General features: G+C 42.0%; 1 protein-coding gene across 1 annotated transcript in view; it reads left to right on the top strand.

Moving 5' to 3' along the window:
• The window catches only part of SYN3 (synapsin III), a 451,775-nt gene that overhangs the window by 69,959 nt on the left and 361,337 nt on the right, over positions 1 to 20,479 (top strand). Inside the window, exon 4 of the mRNA XM_036864745.1 lies at positions 19,961 to 20,052. Within this exon, the coding sequence (XP_036720640.1) occupies positions 19,961 to 20,052 (92 nt within the window). The remainder of the gene's footprint in view (positions 1 to 19,960; positions 20,053 to 20,479) is intronic.

Below are 20,479 nucleotides of genomic sequence, written 5' to 3'. Positions count from 1 at the left end.
GGCATGTGACGCAATGTTCTCAGCTTCAGTTTCTGTATTTGCAAAATGAAGATAGTAATAGCAGTACTACTGTGTTCAGCACATTGTAGGAATTTGGTTCATTTTAGTTAAATCAGGGAGGACCTGGGATCTGGGTTGACTCATTTGTTAAGGAGGAACTGGCAGATGCACGGAGTGTTTTCTACCTGCTAGTCCTCCCCTCCAGCCACGACAGACACCACTGCTGAGCAGCCTCATTATTCTCCACACAGCAGGCAGCGAGATGAAACTCACTGGGTGACCCCAAAGGAACTTCCCGTTCTCACATTCTGTGGGTTTGCTATGAGCTTACTTAAAAAGGATGGTAAATTATGGATAAGGTGGTTGGATCCCGCCATATGAGCTGAGTTGGTAAATATATGATGGGGATGAAACCAAGACCCACTGACAACAGAATGCTGAATTCTATTCTGGCAATTTCTGGAGTTGTCCACTAGAGCAATTGTTTTCCAGTCATGTCCTTAGAGCCCTGCTCTGTTCCACAGGGGTACCTAGGGTTGCAAACTGTGATCATCTTTGGAAGAAGAGTCGGGGGGAGAGAAAGAAGGAGGAGGAGGAGGAAGAGGGGAAAGCAGAAGAGGAGGAGGGAGAGGTGGAGAGGAGAAAAAAGAAGAGGGGAGAGAGCTTAACTCATTCCTTCTGTATCAATAATTCTCAACCAGGGGTGATTTTGCCCCCGGGAGCCATTTAGCAATGCCTGGAAACCTTTTTGGTTGTCACAACAGGGGGATACTGCTGACATCTGTGAGTAGAGGACAGGGGTGCTGCTAAACATCTTACAGTACACAAGTCAGCCTTCCATAGCAATGAGTAAATTATCCAGCTCAAAAGTCAATGTGCCAAGGTTGGGGAACCATGTTCTAGACTGAAACAGCTCCAAGAGTATACCTTTTGTGCAGGTACCCTAAAAACAGGAGGTGGTACTTCAGTTTATGATGATGTGGGCTTCCCAGACCACTCCGAAGAAACTTCACCTTCACTCTCCCTTTTAGTCATCACAGTTGCCTTGGGACAGAGATGGGGCAGGGACCTTCTTCTTTATTCTTACAGACAAAGATGCCAAGGCAGAGGTTTCTCTGATTTCCCCAAGATCTCATAGCGAGGAAGTTCCGAATGGAATAGGAACCTCATGCTCAGTGATCTTTCCAACACAGCCCACCTCAGTAAGTGACTGTGCACCCAGCAGCCCAGCAGAGGCCCAGAGTCAGCTGAAACCCTAAAGGACTGGACCAAGCCTACTGTTGTAAAGTTACCTGGGGTTTGTCTTAGTTGAGTATGGTAAGACACGCAGACACAGAAATGACTGTCACGAAGGAAGAAGTGTATTATATTCATAGTACCCTAAAGCAGAGGGCACAGCCTGCCATGATGTGGGGGCCGCAGGGGAGGCACCGTAGCTAGTCAGGCAGCAGAGGGAGCAAGGGGAAATGTGAGCAAGAGCCTTACTGTGTTTTTGCGGAAAGGAAAGGACAAGGCATGGCAAGCAGGTTCAGGGTTGGCTAATTTGAATAATTTTAGCAGGCTCTGGGGTGTAGGGACTGTCCCTGGTTTTCTGGTACCTGGCTACGGGGCGTTAGGGGACAGGGGGATAGTGGCCCGGAGTGAGAGCCTGGTAGTGGAGGTGGTTGCAGTGTGGGCTCTGGATTGGTTGTCTTCCATTTGACAGGCACTGTCTATGGCAAGTCTTTTACTCTCTCTAGTTTCTGGCTAACTCTATGAGAGGCAGTCCATCCAGGGTCAGTGAAGCCCCAAAATGTCAAAGCATCAGAATACAGAAAAGAAGACTTGGTTAATACACCTATCTGACTCCATAGCCTCACCACACTGCTGCTTTTTAACAGTCTTTTAAAACAGAACTCTTTTGTTTCTAACTAAATCTTATGTGAAACCCAATATTTAAGCAAATTGAAAAATAAAAATTACTGCTCTGTTTGATGCAGAGCTTGGAAGGCCCTGAACCTTTGAACCTCCAGAAAGTGTCCAAGGCCCCTCCAAAGACAGCCTCTTCTGGAGTAACTCTCTCACTACCTCCATCCTGCTTGTCCCCTTGCCTTGGGTTCTGCCACGGGGTTGGAAGAAGCCTAGGGGAATAGTTAAGAGCAGGGATCCTGGAGCCAGATCACTTGGGTTTGCATTCTTGATCTATCACCTCCCAGCTGTGTGACCTTGGGGAATTATATTTAATCTCATTGTGGCTTAGTGCTCCCAGCTATAAATTAGGCATAATGATAATAGGACCTACTTTATGAGGTTACTGTCAGAACTGAGTTAACACATGCAAAACCCTTAGAACAGTACCTGGCATATAGTAAATGCTTAACAAACTATTATAAATTGTAATCCTAATATAAATATAATTAATGATATTGGATTATAAATATGCTATATTATAATTACTGTATTGCTGCTGGAACTACCAAGACAGCACATACAATTACCAGTCCTATTACTACTAGTCGTGCTCTTAGAACTATCACTACTTTTGTCTCTACCTCTCCAAAGACTACAACCACTGCTTTTCCTACCTTTGCTTCTACTGCTGCTGTTTCTACCATTGTTCCTACTGGGATAACCATTGCCCCCACTGCCACTGGTCATTGCTACCACCAAGTGAAAATAATGTCAACTGGGTCCTTAGAGTCAAAGCTGGTGTGAAGGAGCAGAAAATGATAGGAGCCCTCACTGCTGGGCCACCATGGACACGCTCACCCTGTTGCTCTTGTATCTTCTTCGCACTTCCCTTGCTCCAGGTTTAGGGGAGGTTAGTTATAAAGTCACAGGCATGCGGGGCCATTGTTGATGAGCTTGTGCAGTGGTTCTACATTTGTGATGTGGTTTCTCTTAGCCTGCAGGGTCAGAAATGACCCATTATATCTCTTTGTGGCACTGGACATGCAAGTGCCATCATGACTCAAGAATGTCATCGGTTCAGCAGCTCAGAGGGGCTGTTTGCTCTCTGGAATGTGGACAGAGAAAAACCTCCTTGCCTTTGCTTCTCTACATGGGAGTGCATTGACTGCAGGGGCCTCTTCTTCCCTGACTCTGCCCCTTGCGATCCCCATTTGGGGATTAGGTTCATGCTGGCTTTGGCTGTATCTGGGTCATGCTGTCTTGGAACTACTGTGGCCCCTTGGGAAGAAAATGAGCATCTGAGAAAGGAGAACTCAGCCTTTAGAAACGTCTCTATTGAGGAAAAAGAATCGGGGAAACAACCCTTCTGCAAGAAAGAAAATGGCCTTGGGTTCCCCTTTCCCAAGCCCAGCCTTAATTTGGAGATATTTTACAGTGGACTTTTGAAGGGGTGACCGGTTCATACCAAGCTGCCTTAAATGCTTGGAGCAAAAGCCTATGGGGACTTGCAAATCAACCCCGGGAAGAGAAATTAGCTGCGTCTTGTCTCAGAACTCCCAAAGCCTGCTCCAAAATAAACACATAAGCTGCGCCGGCAGGGAAAGCCTGGCCCTTTTTTCTTCTTCATCTTAGAAACTCCATGTGTGCATTATTTTAAATAGGCGCCAGCACACGAGGCCCTTTTTAACAAGATTGAAAACAGATGGGGCCTTAGGCTGTTCAGTAGCTCTCAGAAACTGACATGGGAAGTGCTAAGCCATCTCGTGTCCAGGCGATGTTCATTTTCTTCTTGAAGCACAAGTGTGGCCAGGCCTCTCATTCCCAGGGAGCAGGAGTCTGCTTCCTACATCAGGTGTGTCTGCCAGGGGAAGGAAGTATCTCCTTTCACTGCATTTACCCGTGTTTGCATTTACTTAACCCTTGGGCAGCCTGGGAGAAAAAAGTATTGTGCTAGCCTTGGAGGCTCCACGCTTCTGGAGCTGGAAGCATTAGGTTTTAACTTCCTTATTATAAATGGGATTATGACCCTTCACAGCTCATGGCTCTCCAAAGTCTCCCAATCTCACTCTGAGTAATAGCCAGAGTCCTTCCCATGACTATAGGCGCTTCATGGTTAGACTTCCCTGACTTTCTTCCTGCCTTTGTCTTTCTTGCTTACTCTGATCCAGCCACATTGGCCTTCTCGCGCTGTTCCTTAAAATCAAGCAACAGAAAACAAGTCTTGACGAGGATGTGGAGAAATTGGAACCCTTGTACATTGCTGGTAGGATTGTAAAATAATATAGCTGCTGTAGAAAACAGTATGGTGGTTCCTCGAAAAGTTAAACAGAATTACCATATGACCCAGCAATCCCATTTCTGGGTATATGCCCAAAAGAATTGAAAGCAGGCACTCAAACATGTTTGTAAATCCATGTTCATAGCAGCATTATTCACAAGAGCCAAGAGGTAGAAGTAACCCAAGTGTTCATTGGCGAATGAACGGGTAAACAAAATGTGGTATATCCATACAATGGAATATTATTCAGCCTTTAAGAGGAAGGAAATTCTGACATAGGCTACAACATGGACGAACATTGAAAACATTATTCTAAATAAAATAAGCCAGACATAAAAGGACAAATATTGTGATCCCACAATATATGAGGTACCTCAAATAGTCAGATTCATAGAGACAGAAAGTACAATAATGGTTACCAGGGGCTCTGGAGGATGAGGAGTTACTATTTCATGGACACAAAGGTTTTGTTGGGGATGATGAAAACGTTCTGGGAATGGATGGATGGTGGTGGTGGTTGCACAACAGTTTGAATGTATTTAATGACACTGATTTATACACTTAAAAACAGTTAAAATGGTAAGTTTTACGTTGTGGGTATTTTACCACAATGAAGACAAACTTTAAAAAACTCAAGCAAGCACACCCTGTCTCAGGGCTTTTCTCTTTGCCTGGAACCCTCTTTCCTGATGTATCCACATGGCTCATTCAGGTTCTTCGCACAAATGTCACCTTCTCAGAGGTGCTTGGCCACCCTCTCTGACATGGCACCCCCCCATGCACACTTCTCAATCACTCTGTGTCATGTCACCTGCTTAATTTTTCTTCACAGCATTTAGCACCCTGAGTGCTAACCCTGCAGGTCTTTCCAAAGTGTCCAGCACCAAGCCCAAGCTGCTGGAGGGCAGCAGGGCCTCCATGTCTGGGGTTCCAATCCAGCCAGATTTCCTGAGGCCTAAGCAGAGGGAGTGGCCAGTCCTCATCTTGGTGCAGGGCTTTACCCTGGTCCCCTGGATGTGCAGACTGGATTGAGTGGAGGGAAGGGGGGAGGGGAGACAGCTGGGAGGCAGCCCTGGGGAGAGGAGGTGACGCCCACGCTGTGGGTTGCAGCAGGTAGAAAAGGAAGGTTGAATGCTTTTTTCCTTCCTACAGTGCTGAAAATGGTGTTGGATGTGTACAATGAAAACTAAATAAAGGAAAGCATGTTAAGATAGGCTAGAACATTTGTTCTTGTCATCACATTACAAGTTTCAATTTGGAAAAAAAAATCTACAGAAATTAAATTACATCAGTGTTGTTTAAGCTCCTTCAGGATCTCCCCTCCTATGGTGGTACAAGGTCGTGCCTGCTGCATCTCTAGCCTCATCCCACCCCAAGCAACTCCTCCCTAAGCTCCAGCCCCACAGTCACCTTCTCACCTTCACTTTCGCACCCACCTGTGAAACAACTGCCAAACGTGGACTCTGCTTCTGCACCCCAATCTACAACCCATCCATCATCCACCTGGAGAAATGTGGGGAGACGTTCACACCTGCTTTGTTTAATCCTATAAACAAACACACTTTTCTGATCATTCAGCAGAATGGTGTTTAAACCTATGGAACCCAGCTCAACAATGAGAAGTAGATGTCAAGGGGACATGACCCATCATCCTTTTCTGTGTAGCTAAGCCGTGGTCTTAAAATCTCTGAACATTTGCCCGATCTGTCAGAGATAGCAAAAATTTGTTGCAGGTGGCAAAATTTGTTCCTAGGTCTCTCAACCTTACAAAAGCTCTAGAGATGAGAAGAGATGAGGCTCTGGTGGTCCCACCACTCTGTCCCCCCTTAAAGCTTCTTCCTCCTCCTCACACTCCTCCTTCCCCCCTCCTCCCCCTTCCCCCTTCTTCCCCCTTCTTCCCCCTCCTTCCCCCTTACCCTCTCTCTCCATTTTTCTCCCCCTCCCCCTCCTCTCCTCCTCCCTCTCCCTGTCTCCTTCAGTGAACACTCTTTCTATCCTCAGGACATTATCAAAAGCTCTCCCTACCCTTGAAGTTTTCCCTGGCAGAGGGAAAATGACAATGGATGTTTTACTTTGATTCTCAGGTTCTGTTGCTTCTCGGGAATATGAACTGGAAGGAGTGACTGTCCAGGCAGAATTAGGGCATGCCTGGGTCCTCTGGCCGCCAGCCACCAGAACCCTACCTTAACCCCTAACACATGTACATCTAGGCTTTGGAGAACAAAACTTGGCCATTAAGAAATTCCTTAAAAATCAGGATGACACAACCACTGGTGCTTTTTCTCAAACTCAACTCCTTGACTTCTTGCATTACCAAACGTGATGATGATGATAATGATGATGAAGATGATGAATTGTTAGGTTCACTGACATTGGTAAAGATGATGTTGGTGATGAGGATGGTGATGGTGTTAACATCTTAGTGTCTCATGCAGAATAAAATCCTTACCACGATCTGTTCCATCGTCCCCTCTCTGACCTTGTCTCCTTCCACTCATGCCCTCACTAGCCCTGTTCCAGGCAGGGCTTCCTTGCTGTTCCTTGAACTCTGCACATTTGTTCCGGCCTCAGGGCCTTTGTGCTTGCTGTTCTTTCTGCCTAGAAAACCACCCTCCTTACTGGTATGGTCTCCCTCATTTTGCTCATATCACTGACCAAGTGCCACTTTTCCTGACTGCCTTCTGTTTTTCTTTTCCTGACACATTATTTATTGTTAATGGTCCATCTCCCCCCATTAGATACAAGTTCTATGATAACAGGGATTTTTGTCTGGTACTTTCACTGCTGTGTCATCAGAGAAAGTAACAGACACAGTAGTTGCTCAAAAATAAGTTGTTAAATGAATGAATTAATGGATGACTTGAGTTCAAGTTCCAGCTCTCTTGCTCAGTAGCTTTGTGAACTTGGCCAAGTCATTTGCTCTCTTTGTTTCTCAGTTTTCTCATCCGCTGATGGGAATGTTAATGCCTACCCTCGTATCAAGAGGTCATTGTAATGATCAAATTAAAGACTATAACTATCATAGCTAACATTGATTACTCACTAATTTTCACTTAGGCGCCTTGCTGAGGGCTCCTAAATGGATTAATTCATCTAATGCTCACTACTGCCCTAGGAAGGTACCATTCTTAGCCTCGTTTACAGATGAGGGACTGAGGCATAGAAAGGCTAACTTGCCTAAAGTTGCACAGCAAGTTAGGGGTAAAGCTCAGATTCAAACTCATGGGGTTCAGTTCTAAAAACCGTTATATACCAAACACTTCGTAAACTGCAGATCAATGCTGTTGATTTTTTTAAAAATAATGTGGTAAACTCCAACTAATTTTGGATATTTCATTACTTGAACATTTAGGAATGTAGGTTTTATCATTTTATTTTTCTTCATTTTAATGTATATTTTGACATGTTTTTATGTTTTTTCTCTCCCTTCCCTGCCTTCTCCACACACACACACACACACACACACACACACACACACACACACACACACACACACACACACACACACACACACACACACACACACACACACACACACACACACACACTGGACTATTATGATTTTCTGATGAGCGGAGGTGCCTTTGCATCTGCCTGTGTAGCTGGGGGTTTGGCATGGGAGGCGGGCAGTACTGCCAGGCAGCACTCGCTGACCCAATGACCAAGACCTTCGCTGAGATGCCCAGCGCTGCTTCTGCACAAGATTTCCTCCCCTGGAAGTGTCCACTGAATGAGTCTGCAGACTTTCAAAGTCTGCAAGGTGAGTCTGTACTGGTGGAAAAGAGCTCAGCCCCGAGATGCCAGCCAAGGAAGTCACTGAGCCCATCAGGCCCTCGGAGCTGAAAACACGGCCTCTGCTGGGAAACCGACAGGAAGCAGTTCTTGCTGAGAGCAGGCCTTGGGCCACCTGCCAAGTACTTGCCATCAACAGGGCAGTTAGAAGAAGCAAAGCGGTGAAGGAGGGGCCTGTAGGCTTCCCCAGCAGACACTGCATACTGACGTGGAGAAGACACTGGAAGATGTAAAAATGAGAGCTCTGCGATTTAGGACACGAGTCACCCCGAATGAGCCACTCGGTGCAACGTGAAGGGTGTCAGCCTGGGTTTGGATCTCAGGCTGCAACTTTGGACAAAGTCACTCTGCTTCCCTGGGCCTCACCTTTGGCATCTGCAAAATGAGCATCTGTTCATTCAGTGATATTTACAGAGCACCTGTTGTGTTTCCCCAGACACTGGTTTAGGTGCTGGGATAGAGCTCTGAGCAAAACAGACAAAATCCCTGCCCCCTGGAGCTTCTGTTCTAGTGAGAGAGATGGACAATTAAATATTTAATTAGGATGGACGGAAATATTTATGTCAGAGGGGGATGAATGCTGTGGGGGAAGATTAAGCAAGAAAACTGAGCTTGGAGCACAGCAGATGCTTTGTGGGGAGGTGTCACCGGGGGCGCCAGGGAGCAGAGGTGTGCTGCCAGCTCTGGGAAGCAAGACTTAGAGGCTGGGGGATTGGAGGCTGGAGTTGTTCAGTGTGTTTGACAATGGAAAGGAGGCCAGCGTGGAAATGACACAGTGAGTTCGAACTGGGGAGGACAGGGGATGGTGGGAGGCAGTGTTATGTAGGATCTCACGACCTGTGTAAAGCTTCGGTTTTCTGTATTTAGTACTGTTTTATTATTATTGCTGGTGTTTATGCTTTTAACGATTCTCTTAGACTCTATGAGACTCTGAAGGAGCTTAAGAAGTGAAGAAGATTACAGTACATGCAGAATGCTGATTTTTTAAAAAGGAATTTGTTAATAACACAGTTTCCTTCCCAAGAGTAAACATAACAATCTGTTAGGGATTAGGGTGGAATTTTGATGAAACTTGCTAGAGGACTTGAGAATGCCCTAATCCTACCTTGACAATCACCACCACCAGCCCTTTTCCAGGTTCCTAAGGCAGACAAAAACACAAGGAGGAAGAGCAAATAAGAGTTGAAATACCACTAAGTGTTAGCTGGCCTAGGCCCACCCGCCCATGCAGGGGCACTTGCTGAAGCTGGCCTGAATCACCTCCAGACCAAAGCAGTGCAGCCTCTTGCCTGTCTTTAAAGCCAAAATCCCATTTATGGACGTCACTTACTAAATATGTATTACTAGTTAGTTCCGAGGTACAACAAACACAATTATAAAAAGAAAGAGCAGGACAGCTGGGCCTCTTTGGAATCAGAGTTCACTGCTGCCAACTCATGGGAGAGAGAGTGGCTGAAAGAGAGATGGATGCAGAGGTTGGCCTCTCTGAGGAGCTGCAAAGCAGGAGAGAGGACGTTAACATGATGACCACTCAGATCAGCAGGCACTCAGCTACAGAGAAGCAGAATGTGGAAGCCGGAATCACACACAATTGCCTGGCTTTTCAACCCAGCAATGACCCTGTCCACTGTTTAATGCAGCATTGTGATGTCCTGAGCACTAGGTTAACAGTTCCTCTTTATGAGGTGTAGTGAGAAAGGTTAGCGAATAGGTCAGAGGGTGAGAAGTTGTCCTAGCATTAGGACAGGTACTGGAGGCTGCCCACCTTCTGCTATCAGCTCAGTATCTGTGTATCTCTCTTGTCTCTTTCCTCTCCTGCAAGTTACAGAGGGTGTCTAAGGCCATGGAAAGGGGCACACTCTAAAGGCTTTAGGGTACAGTCTGGACCAGATAGGTCTTCACTAACTAACAGGAATTTCCAGTATCTTATCAGCCACCCTTGAATTCCAGAACAATCTGTCTGCCAGCATCTTGTCTTTCTCAGGAACTCTGGACAACAGCTCTTTTGTCAAAATCCTCCCTCCTTCAGTCAGGCTTCATGGTCAAGGCTGATAGCTGCTACCTCCACATTCCCACACATTTTTGGTTTCTTGTGTACATTCCAGTCACTCATCCAATTCCAAGTCCCAATTTCAGTTTCTTTCCCATTGATCTGTGGGCGAAATAGCATCCTTCAACTTATTGTAATAATGATCATTGCAATCACCATTTTCTACTCTGTCAACAACATCATTATCATCACAAATGCAATTATTGGTAACTAAACATGAATACCCCTTGCTTTCAGTAATATTATCTGCTTGGCATCACATACTTGCCAGGTGCCAGTTCCAGAGAGAATCAGCGAAAGACCTTACAGGAAACTGAATGCGTTCCATCTTGTTTGTGTGTGTGTGTGTGTGTGTGCGCACTCGTAGGTGTGTGTGCACGTCTTTTCTTGGAACTGGACATGTGTTTAATTATAAACAGGTGCTTATATTTCCTTCTGATCTACGGTGCTGTAGAAGAGATTTTGTTAATGGATATGATTCCAACCATATCTAGCACTGATAATAGAGCCTGGAACTTAGAAAGTACCATGTAAATATTTGTGGCTAAATATCTACCACTCCCCTACTCTGCATCCCTTAGTGTTTCCCAGTGGTCTCCCAAAGATGACTACACCCTAATCCCTGGAACCTGTGAAAATGATACTCCAAAGGGAGTTGAAGATGTGATTACAATTAAGGACTTAAGATAGGAAGAGTATCTGTGATTATCCAAGTGGGCCAGTCTAACCACAGAAGCCCTTAAAAACGGAGAACTTTCTCTGGCTAGAGAGGGAGATGTGGCAGAAGGGAAGTCAGAAAATTTTGGAGAATGAGAAGGACTTGACATGCCATGACTAATTTGAAGATGGGGAGTGCAATGCGACAAGGAGTGCAGACAGCCTTAAGGAGCTGGGAGAGGCTCCCAGCTGACATCAGCAAGGAAGTAGGACCTCAGTCCTACAACTGCAAAGAGCTCAATTCTGCAAACAACCTGATAGGCTTGGAAGCAGCTTCTTCCCAAAGCTTCCCAGTAAGAGCCCAGATGGCTGATACCTTGATTTTTGGCTTTGTGAAACCTGGAACAGAAATCAGCTGAACTAACATGGACTTCTGATGTATACAGCAGTGAGATAATACATTTGTGTTGTCTAAAATTGTTACATTTGTGGTAATTTGTTATGGCAGCAATAGAATACTAATACCCTATAGAGTGACATTCACATTCCTTCACAGGGAATTCAAAATCCTCAGAACTGGTCTCCCACCCACCTTTCTAGCTTTGTCCTATTGTATTCCTCCATATACTCCATGCCCCAGCTACAGAAGACATCTCACTACTCCATTGACCCGAGAACCCTGCGCTTTTGTTCATGGAAACTTAGATTGGGCCTTTTTCCTCCTCTCTGCCTGGAAACACCCTCCCCATTGCTATGGTCTAGTGGATCTGGCAATGGACAGAGTTTCAGAAGGAGAGTTATTTAGCATGTGTGGGTGCCCACCTATAAAATATAAAAACACTTTATTCTACAAGTATGTTTTCAATATCTCCTGTGTACCAGGAGCTGGCTATAAAGTGATGAACAACTTTCTAATAAAAATATGATTGCTTGGCATTTCTTTTTCATATGCTGTGATAATAGTATTTTCCTTCTGTGATCATTAGGAGACACTGGTTAAGAAAGAAAGAGAGATGAAAATGAAAGGGACCATAGATATAATTGACTCAGTTGATTATAACTTTCATTTTGAAGATGAAGAGAATTAAAGTGGAGAGAGAATGAGGGGTTTGCCTAAGATCATACACGGGTCAGTGTTAAATCCAAAATTTAGCTCCCTGGACCCCAGACTTCAAGACCAATTTCTTTTCCACCATTCTTTCCTTCCTCCATGTATATGTTTACTAAAAGTCATAAACAGGAAAACTCAGATAGTCCAGCACTTTCAGGTATCATTGAGATCAATGTTGAAAACCTCCCACACCTGGTTTTAACAAGAGTAGCAAAATACAAAGACCATATATATGCCTGATTTTGTGAAAACCTATCTGTCTTTAATGGTGTCTGGAGGTAATATCCTGCAAACATACAACATGGCTATTTTCTTTCCTAAAACAGAATCTTGACAATCATAGTTATATGCAGCCTTCATATAACTTTAAAATCTCCCTACTAACAACAAATAGGTAAAAAATAATGCAGATAAGATAGTGGGCTCAAGCTTTCAACAAAGTACAGTAGAAAGAAGCTAAAATAATAGAGGATGTTTAAGACTGTGCTGAAACTCACAAGTTCATTTAGAAAGCAAAGGAAAATTTGTAGGTGTAGGTAAGCATGGCAGTGGTGGAATGCCACAGTCACCATTCCGCAGTATAGGTGGAGACCCAAAGTAACAGAAGTGCTGGCTTCTTTGTTTATCATCCTCCCAGCTGGCAGATCACACTAACAAGCTGTTGAGAATTGTTTTCACTGTCAGGGAAGCTGAGGGGACTGAGCTCTTGATTTTTCTTTTTTTTTTTTTTTAACCTTTAAGAGAGGTGGGGCTTTCCCTGAGGAACTCTTTGAGAGGTCTGGCTGCAATGGTGGGTTGAAGTCTGAATTAGGGAATAGTACTGGAATATATTCTGTCTAGTCAGTTACATCACTAGGGAAACATCCAATCAGTTTATTCAGAACAGAGCCTTTGAGGTTGTCTGGTTGCCCAGTGTCTGCGTGTATCTTGGAGTGGGTGAGTAGGAAGACTTTTTATCTGATCAGCAAGTTGAGGGGATAAGAGGTATGTGGTCATTCTGCCTTGTCTTTGGACCTGTTATCACTGGGTACTATTTGGGTTGCTTCCTTCTTAGAATATTATACTATCTGATGTCAAGACACTGTCAGGCTACAGTAACTGAAACAACTTGAGACAGATGTAAGGATAAACAAATAGATGAATAGAATAGAAGAGAGAATTTGTAAATAGACTGCCACATACGAAGTGACTTGATGTTTGGCAAAGGCATCAGTGCAATTCTATTAAGGAAGGTTGGTCTTTTTAATAAATAGTGCCAAGTTATTTGAATAACCATATGGAAAAACTTAACCTACCTTACATCTTATGCAAAAAATTAATTATAGATGGATTATAGACCTCAATGTGAAATATAAAACAATAAAGCTTCACATGACCTTGGGATAAGCAAAACATTTTTAAACTAAATACAATAAGAACACTAACTTAAAAGTTATTAAAATTGTTTTCTGTATTTATATAAACTCTTCATTTTAAAAATTATGAAAGTTAGAAGATGAGCCACAGACTAGAAGAAGATATTTGCAAATGGTTGTATCTAACAAAGAATGTGTCCAGAATATATTTTACATACCTCTTACATACTAATAAGAAAAGTGCAAACAAAAAATAAAAATATGAACAAAAGATTTGAACAGGCATTTAATCAAAGAGATTATCTAAATTGCTCATTAGCACTTGACAAGGTGCTCAATATCACTATCAGAGAAATGCAAATTAAAACTACAATGTGCTACCACTAAACACCCATCAGAATAGCTAAAATTTAAAACACTAACAATACCAAGTGTTAAAGAGGACATGAAACAACTGTAATTCTCATAATCCTAATAGGTGTTTAAATTGATGAAACTACCTTGGGAAATTCTTCAGTGATATTTTCTAAAGCTAAATATATGCCTATCCTATGACCCAGCAATTTCACTCCTAGGTATATACCCAAAAGAAATGAGTGTGTATGTCCACCAAAAGAGATGTACAAGAATGTGCAAAACAACTTTTTTCTTAATAGCCAATGACTAGAAATAGTCCGAGTGTCCATCATCAGCAGAACAGGTAAACGTATTATTGTATACTCAGACAATGAAACACTACACAGAAATAAAATGATTTCATCTAACCCCAACATCATGGATGAATCACACAGATATAATGATGAGTGAAAAAGGCAAATACCAAAGAGTACATACTGTGAGATTCATTTATATGAAGTTCAAGAACTTGCAGAACTAAGCTATGGAAATAGAAGACATTCAAGTGGTAGCACCATGTGGTGCGAGAGTTGGGATTAGCTATAATGAGGTTGAGGGAGCATCCAGGGAGGCTGGAAATTTTCTCCGTCTTCATCTTGATATTGATTATACAAGTACAAATCGATTAAAATCCATCAAGCTCTAAACTTAAAATTTGTGAACTTTAATTTAGCTATCCCTCTTTTTTTTTTTGAGGCATTCTTCTAAGGTTCACAATATCTTTAATTTATCAAGATCTATCTTTAAATAACATTATACCACTTTACATACACTGTAAGAACCTTTTAACAGTACATTTCCATTTCCATCTTTGTGTTCTTCGTGTTACACTTTCTACTTCAACACGTGTCATAAACTCCCATAATACATACTATTGTTTTGCAGTCAATTATGTGCCCTCAGAAGCAGAGAACTACACTGAAGCAAAGGGAACAGACTTCCTTTTGAGTCCTGGAGTATTTACAAATGCACTTTTTATGGAAGAATGTAAAGTGAAAGTGAGGTGCCTACAGGCATGGCAGACTGTGACAACTTGACCCTAATTCAAATTAAGAAGACTTTGAAGAAAAAAGTCATCAGAGAAGTTAGAAATATAAACAAGAAAGTATAAGTGGTCCAAATGAGTATAATTTCCTCTGGAATAAATTTGATTTCAGAAATATTTTTTTAAGTTGATTATTTTTTATAGACATTTTAAAACAGAAAAAATATTTCATATTTATCCATTTAGTTACCATATGCAGAGTTCTTCATTTTGTGTCAATACAGATTTCCATCTAGTATTATTTTCCTTCTGCCTGAAAAGCTTCCTTTAACATTTCTTAGACTTGCAATAAATTCTCTCAACTTTTATTTGCCTGAAAAAGTTTTTAGCATGCCTTGATTTTTTTAAAATGTACTTTGCTGGATATAAAATTCTAGGTTGACAATTTTTTTTTTCTCTCAGTACTTTAAAGAAGCTGTCCCCACTGTCTTTTAGTTTAATGTTTTCTGACGAGACATTGGCTGTCTTTCTTATCTTTGCTTCTCTTCATATAAAGTGTACTTTCCCCCTCTGATTGCTTTGAAGATTTTCTCTTCATCACTGGTTTGTTAGTAAGCTGATCATTATGTGCCTTGGTAGGATTTTCTTTATGTTTCTTCTGCTTGGGATTCATTGAATTTCTTGGGTCTGTGGGTTTATAGTTTTCATCAAATTTGGAAAAATTTTGGCCATTTTTCTTTAAATATTTCCTAACCCTAACCCTTTAAAAACCTTATGATCTTACCTTTTTTTCCTTCTAGAACTTCAGTTACACATATATTAAACTGTTTGATATTGTCCTGTAGCTCACTGAGGTTCTTTTTTTTTTTTTTTCTCCAGTATTTTTGTGCCTGGGCTTCATTTTGTACAAGTGTATATTGCTTTCTCTTCAAGCTCACTCATATTTTCTTCTGTTTAGTCTAATCTGATATTAATCCCATACAGTACATTTTATGTTTAAGATATTATACTTTTAATCTATGAAATTTCTGTTTTTTCCATTTTTAAGTTTTACATTTCTCTCTTTATCATGTTGAAGTTTTCCTCTACCTTCTTGAGAATGTGGAGCATATTTATAATAGTTGTTTTAACTTCCATTTCTGCTCTTTCCATCATCTCTCGTTTCTGGATCTTTTCTTGATTTCTCCTTAATATGGTTCATATTTTCCTGCTTCCTTGCATGTCTGGTAATTTATGATTGAATTTCATAAATTTTACAATGTATATTTAACATGTTGGGTGTTGGATTTTGTTGTATTCCTATAAGTAGTGTTGTACTTTGTTTTGGGATGCAGTTAAATTACTTGGCATAAGTTTGATCCCTTCAGGGCATGCCTTTAAAACTTTTCTTAGGACAGATCTAGATAGAGTGATTAATCATCCCAGTCTGCCTGGGACAAAGGAGTTTCCCAGGACATGGAACTTTCAGTTAAAGACTGAGACTGAAGGGGCTTCTGAAAAGTGGGACTTTTGGTTTTAAAGTTGGGAAAGCTCCAAGTAAACTAGTACAAATTTGTCATCTTAGATCCACAGCATGCTTCAGTCCAGGGCTAATTTAGCCCTACTAGTAAATTTTTGAGAACTCTACTCGTATTACAAGGTCTTTACACTTTGACTGGTGAGAACATGAACTATCTCCAGCCCTGTCTGTGTTCTGGAGTGTTGAGTCTACTGTTTTCTGATAGTTCTGTCATTGGCCCTGAGTAGTTTCCTTCATGCATGCTCAGATCAGTGCTCAGCCAAAGACTTACAGATCTGCCTGGAGGTCTTTTTCTGGGCAATTGTATCTTTCCTTTGCTCTGCACTGCAAATTCTAGCCACCTCAGCATCCCTGAATTCTAACCTCTGACTCTTAGTGAGACTTCTGGGCACTGGTTGCATTCTCCCATGCCTGGGAATTGCCTCCAGGCAGTCAGCTAGGGCAATCACAGGGGTAATTTCATGTGTTTCCTTTCTGCAGGGGTCACAGTCCTGCAATGCCTGTTGTTCAATGTCTGAAAATTATTACTTAATATAGTTTGTCTGGCTTTCTAAGTTTAAGATGAGAGTGTAAATATAATCCCTGTTACTCCATTGTGGCCATTAAGCAGAAGTCCTTACTCTATATTTTATGCCTTAATATGTTGAAAATTGTTTATGTTATAAATATTTGAAGGGGTTGCTCTTTTTCTGGTTATACCATTTTTTTATGCATTCAGTTTACTCTCACTAAGACAATTAAATATTTGAACATAATAATGATAGCTGTTTACAGAGATCCTCCTCCTGTGTATGTTTCAGCCCTGTGCTAGATGCTTCATATACACTATCTTGAATCTTTACCAAAAAATTTAAAGGTAGATACTACTGATATCATTGCCTCCATTTTAGAGATGTCAAAAGTGAGATTCAAAGCAGTTAGTAACTTGACCAAACACATCAGCTAATATCTTGAACAGTTATATTTAAATGTAGTTTCTTTGAAAATTATTTATCTATACCACAATGCCTAATGTGTAGTATTTAAAGAGACGTTACATTAAAAATAGTTGGGGCCAAAATGTTTTGAGGTCAAAAGGTTAACTTATGCAGAAAATTTAAGTGACTCTGATAGTAGTGTTTTACAATGTATTACTGTATGTGTGTGTGAGAGAGAGGGGGAGAGAGAGAGAGAGAATGCATGTGTGTATTTATATGCATTTAATTATGTGTTTGGTGAAGTGGATAAAGGAGCCTTACCTAAGCCAGTTGACCTTCTTTGAACCCTGACGCCTTTGCATGCAATAGTAAAGTTGGATCCAATTTCCAAAATTATTGTATTACTTTTCTAGGATTGTTGTGACAAATTACCACAAACCTGGTGGCTTAAAACAATAGAAATTTATCCTCTCAGCGTTCTGGAGGCCAGAAATCTGGAATCAAGGTGTCAACAGATCTGCACTCCTTCTGAAGGCTCTAAGGGAAGATTCTTCCTTTCCTCTTCCAGCTTTTAGTTACTCCTGTTGTTCCTTGGTTTTTGGCAGTGTGACTCCAATCTCTGCCTCTGTCTTCACACAGCCTTCTTTCCTGTGGCCCTCTGTCACCCCTTCTCTTCTTTTGTAAGGACATCTCATTATATTTAGGGCTCACCCTAATCCAGGATGATCATCTCATTTGAGAGCCTTAATTATATTTGCAAAGACCCTATTTCCACACAAGGTCACATTCACAGGTATCAAGGGTTGGGACTTGGACATATCTTTTAGGGGATACAATTCAACCCACTACAGTTTCTACGAGAGCTTTCAGGGTCTTCAAAATTGGCTGGTCTTTGGGATTCTACCAGGGGAGTCATCATGCTAACCTGAATGAGAGATGGTTGGATACTTCTGTGTTCATTCCCGTGGTTGTTGAAGTTTTTAGAAAGTTAAATGCAAGAGGTGCACTTTCTTTGCTACCCTGACTCTCTGTGCCTGACCCAGCAGAGGCTTGCTGCCCTATAACCAAGGCATCTACCTTCTGTAATTACTCATAAACCATGACCAGGAAACAACTGTAGACACCCAGATCTGAACAAGGCGAACTACTGACTGGTATGTACAAGCCTGAGGGTGTCTTCTGTCGAGGTATTTGCCCTTCCATTTGGGCAGCAAGACAGCCCCTGGGTCTTTGCCATCTATGAGTTAGAAATTCTACCATCCAAGATTGTGATTCACTCCCTTTTTTCATATACTTGGTGCCCAGCTATTCTGTGTTGCAACTTTCTTCTAATTTCTTTTGCTTCACGCACAGAAGCAACAACTTTTCGTGCTAATTCTTCTTCATAATCTCACAAATGAAGTATCTGAAACATGATGGGACTGAATTTTTAAGGCATTAGATTTAATAACTAGGTCATTACGACTGTTAACCAACCTGACCTCATTAACAGGGCTTTTTGCTTTTCACCTTGCCACAGCATAATGAGGTTATTAATTAGAGCAAGAAACACAAGCACTCTGGGTTTGCTTTAAAGCCATCTGGGGAGATGGCTAGGTCTTCGGTCATAATTCCTGGTAAATGATTCCAAGGGGATACAGTTAAATCACCATGAAATGATATTTCCCTTCAATGTAAACTTGTTTTTCTCTTTAAGTGGTTTATTTTTAGGTCCCTAAAATTCCCAGTGGTAGTCCACCTGATATCTTATTCAGCTAAACAGTGAGGACAGTGGGGTGCAGCAGTTAAAAGCACAGGCTGGAGCCAGACCTCCTGGGGCTAAATCCTGGCTCTGCTACCTACTGTGTGACAGTGTGCAAGTTATTTGATCTCTCTCTGCCTCGGTTTTTCATCTGGACAAGTATGAGGATTAAATGAATTCATACGTATAAAATGCTTAGGACAGTACCTGGAACATAGTGAGTGTTTCATGTATGTGAGCAGTTATTTTTGTTCGTTAAATTCAAAGAAATAGCTTTTGGCTTCTGTGTAAGTCAGTCTAGTACTATGCATTTTCTAGGATGGGGTTACAGGTTGAATTGTGTTTCCCTAAAATTCCTATGTTGAAGTCCTAACCCCTAGTACCTCAGAATGTGACCTTTTTTGGACATAGGTATTTGGAGATAGGATATTTACAGAGGAAATCAAGTTAAAGTGAGGTCCTAATCCAGTATGACTGGTAAAAGGGATACAGAGACACACATAGAGGAAAAACATTGTAATGAGAGATAGGGAGAAGATGGCCATCTGCAAACCAAGGAGAGGGGCCTGGAACAGAGCCTTCCTGCACAGCCCTCAGAAAGAACCAACCCTGCCCACACCTTGATTTTGGACTTCTAGCCTCCACAACTGTGAGAAGACAGAGTTTTCTGTGTTTAAGCCACCTAGTGGTGGTACTTTGTTATGGCAACCCTAGGAAACAGACGGTTATAACATCAAATCGCTATTCCCAGGGAGCATATAATCTGGTAGGACGGATATGTTCCACAGGAATAGCAACAGAGATTTGCTAAAGCTTGCTCAAACAAATAAGCCAACAAAAAGATGGACTTATAAGGATACAGAAGTGTCTAATAAAATACAACTGCAGGATTGTAGCTGGCACAGAAACATCAAGAATACTCCCTATACTCTTGCCTCTGCCCCTCTCTTGGTGACCATGAAGTTTCTTCCATGCCCACCTCCTATCTCTCTCTCCCCACCGCCCCCCCCCCCACTGGAGTTAGAGTTGCTTCTTCCACCTTCAAGGAGGTAGAAATTAGTAGCGATGCAACTTTGGACATGTCACTATGTCTCTCTGCACCTCAGCTTCCTCATCTTTCAAAAAGGGAGATAAAAAATATTACTAATTTCCTATGTTTCAGGTGAGGTTTAAATGTGTATTTGGCACATATAAGTACCCAATAAATGTTACAAGTTATTGGCATCACTAGTATTTGATGAATCCTTATTGTTTTGCTTTCTCTTTCAGGCTGAATTCTCAGAGTTGAATCTAGCTGCCTATGTTACTGGGGGCTGTATGGTGGACATGCAGGTTGTGAGAAATGGGACCAAGGTTGTGAGGTAAGGCGGACTGAGGTACAGAAAACCTTCATTTGAGAGGTGTGTATGGGGTATCTCCCTTAGCCAACCCCTTTGTCTATTGCCTGCAACCTAACTCCTCTACTACACGTGCTTTCATGTACGGAATGTCTGCTTCCAGAGAGTTTTAGGTATTATTGCATAGGAATGACTAGTGGCACAAACAATATGGGAAAGCAACTGAGTATCCTGGAATGAGCCCTGGGCTTGGAGAAAGAAGACTTGGGTTCCATTTCTGACTTTATGGCTCTATTCGGGAATATTATTTAGTCTCTCTTGCCCTCTGATTCTCATCTGCAGCATGATGATAGTGAACACGGAAGTAGAAGGCATGTATGTGAGAATACCCTATTAATTCTAAAGTGCTGTACAAATGTTAAGAGTTTATTAGAATAGGCTGCATCCCGCT

This window comes from Balaenoptera musculus, chromosome 10, assembly GCF_009873245.2.
Source record: "Balaenoptera musculus isolate JJ_BM4_2016_0621 chromosome 10, mBalMus1.pri.v3, whole genome shotgun sequence".
Taxonomy (NCBI): domain Eukaryota; kingdom Metazoa; phylum Chordata; class Mammalia; order Artiodactyla; family Balaenopteridae; genus Balaenoptera; species Balaenoptera musculus.
The sequence above is the reverse complement of the archived record's forward strand: the minus strand, read 5'-3'. Positions and strand labels throughout refer to the sequence as shown.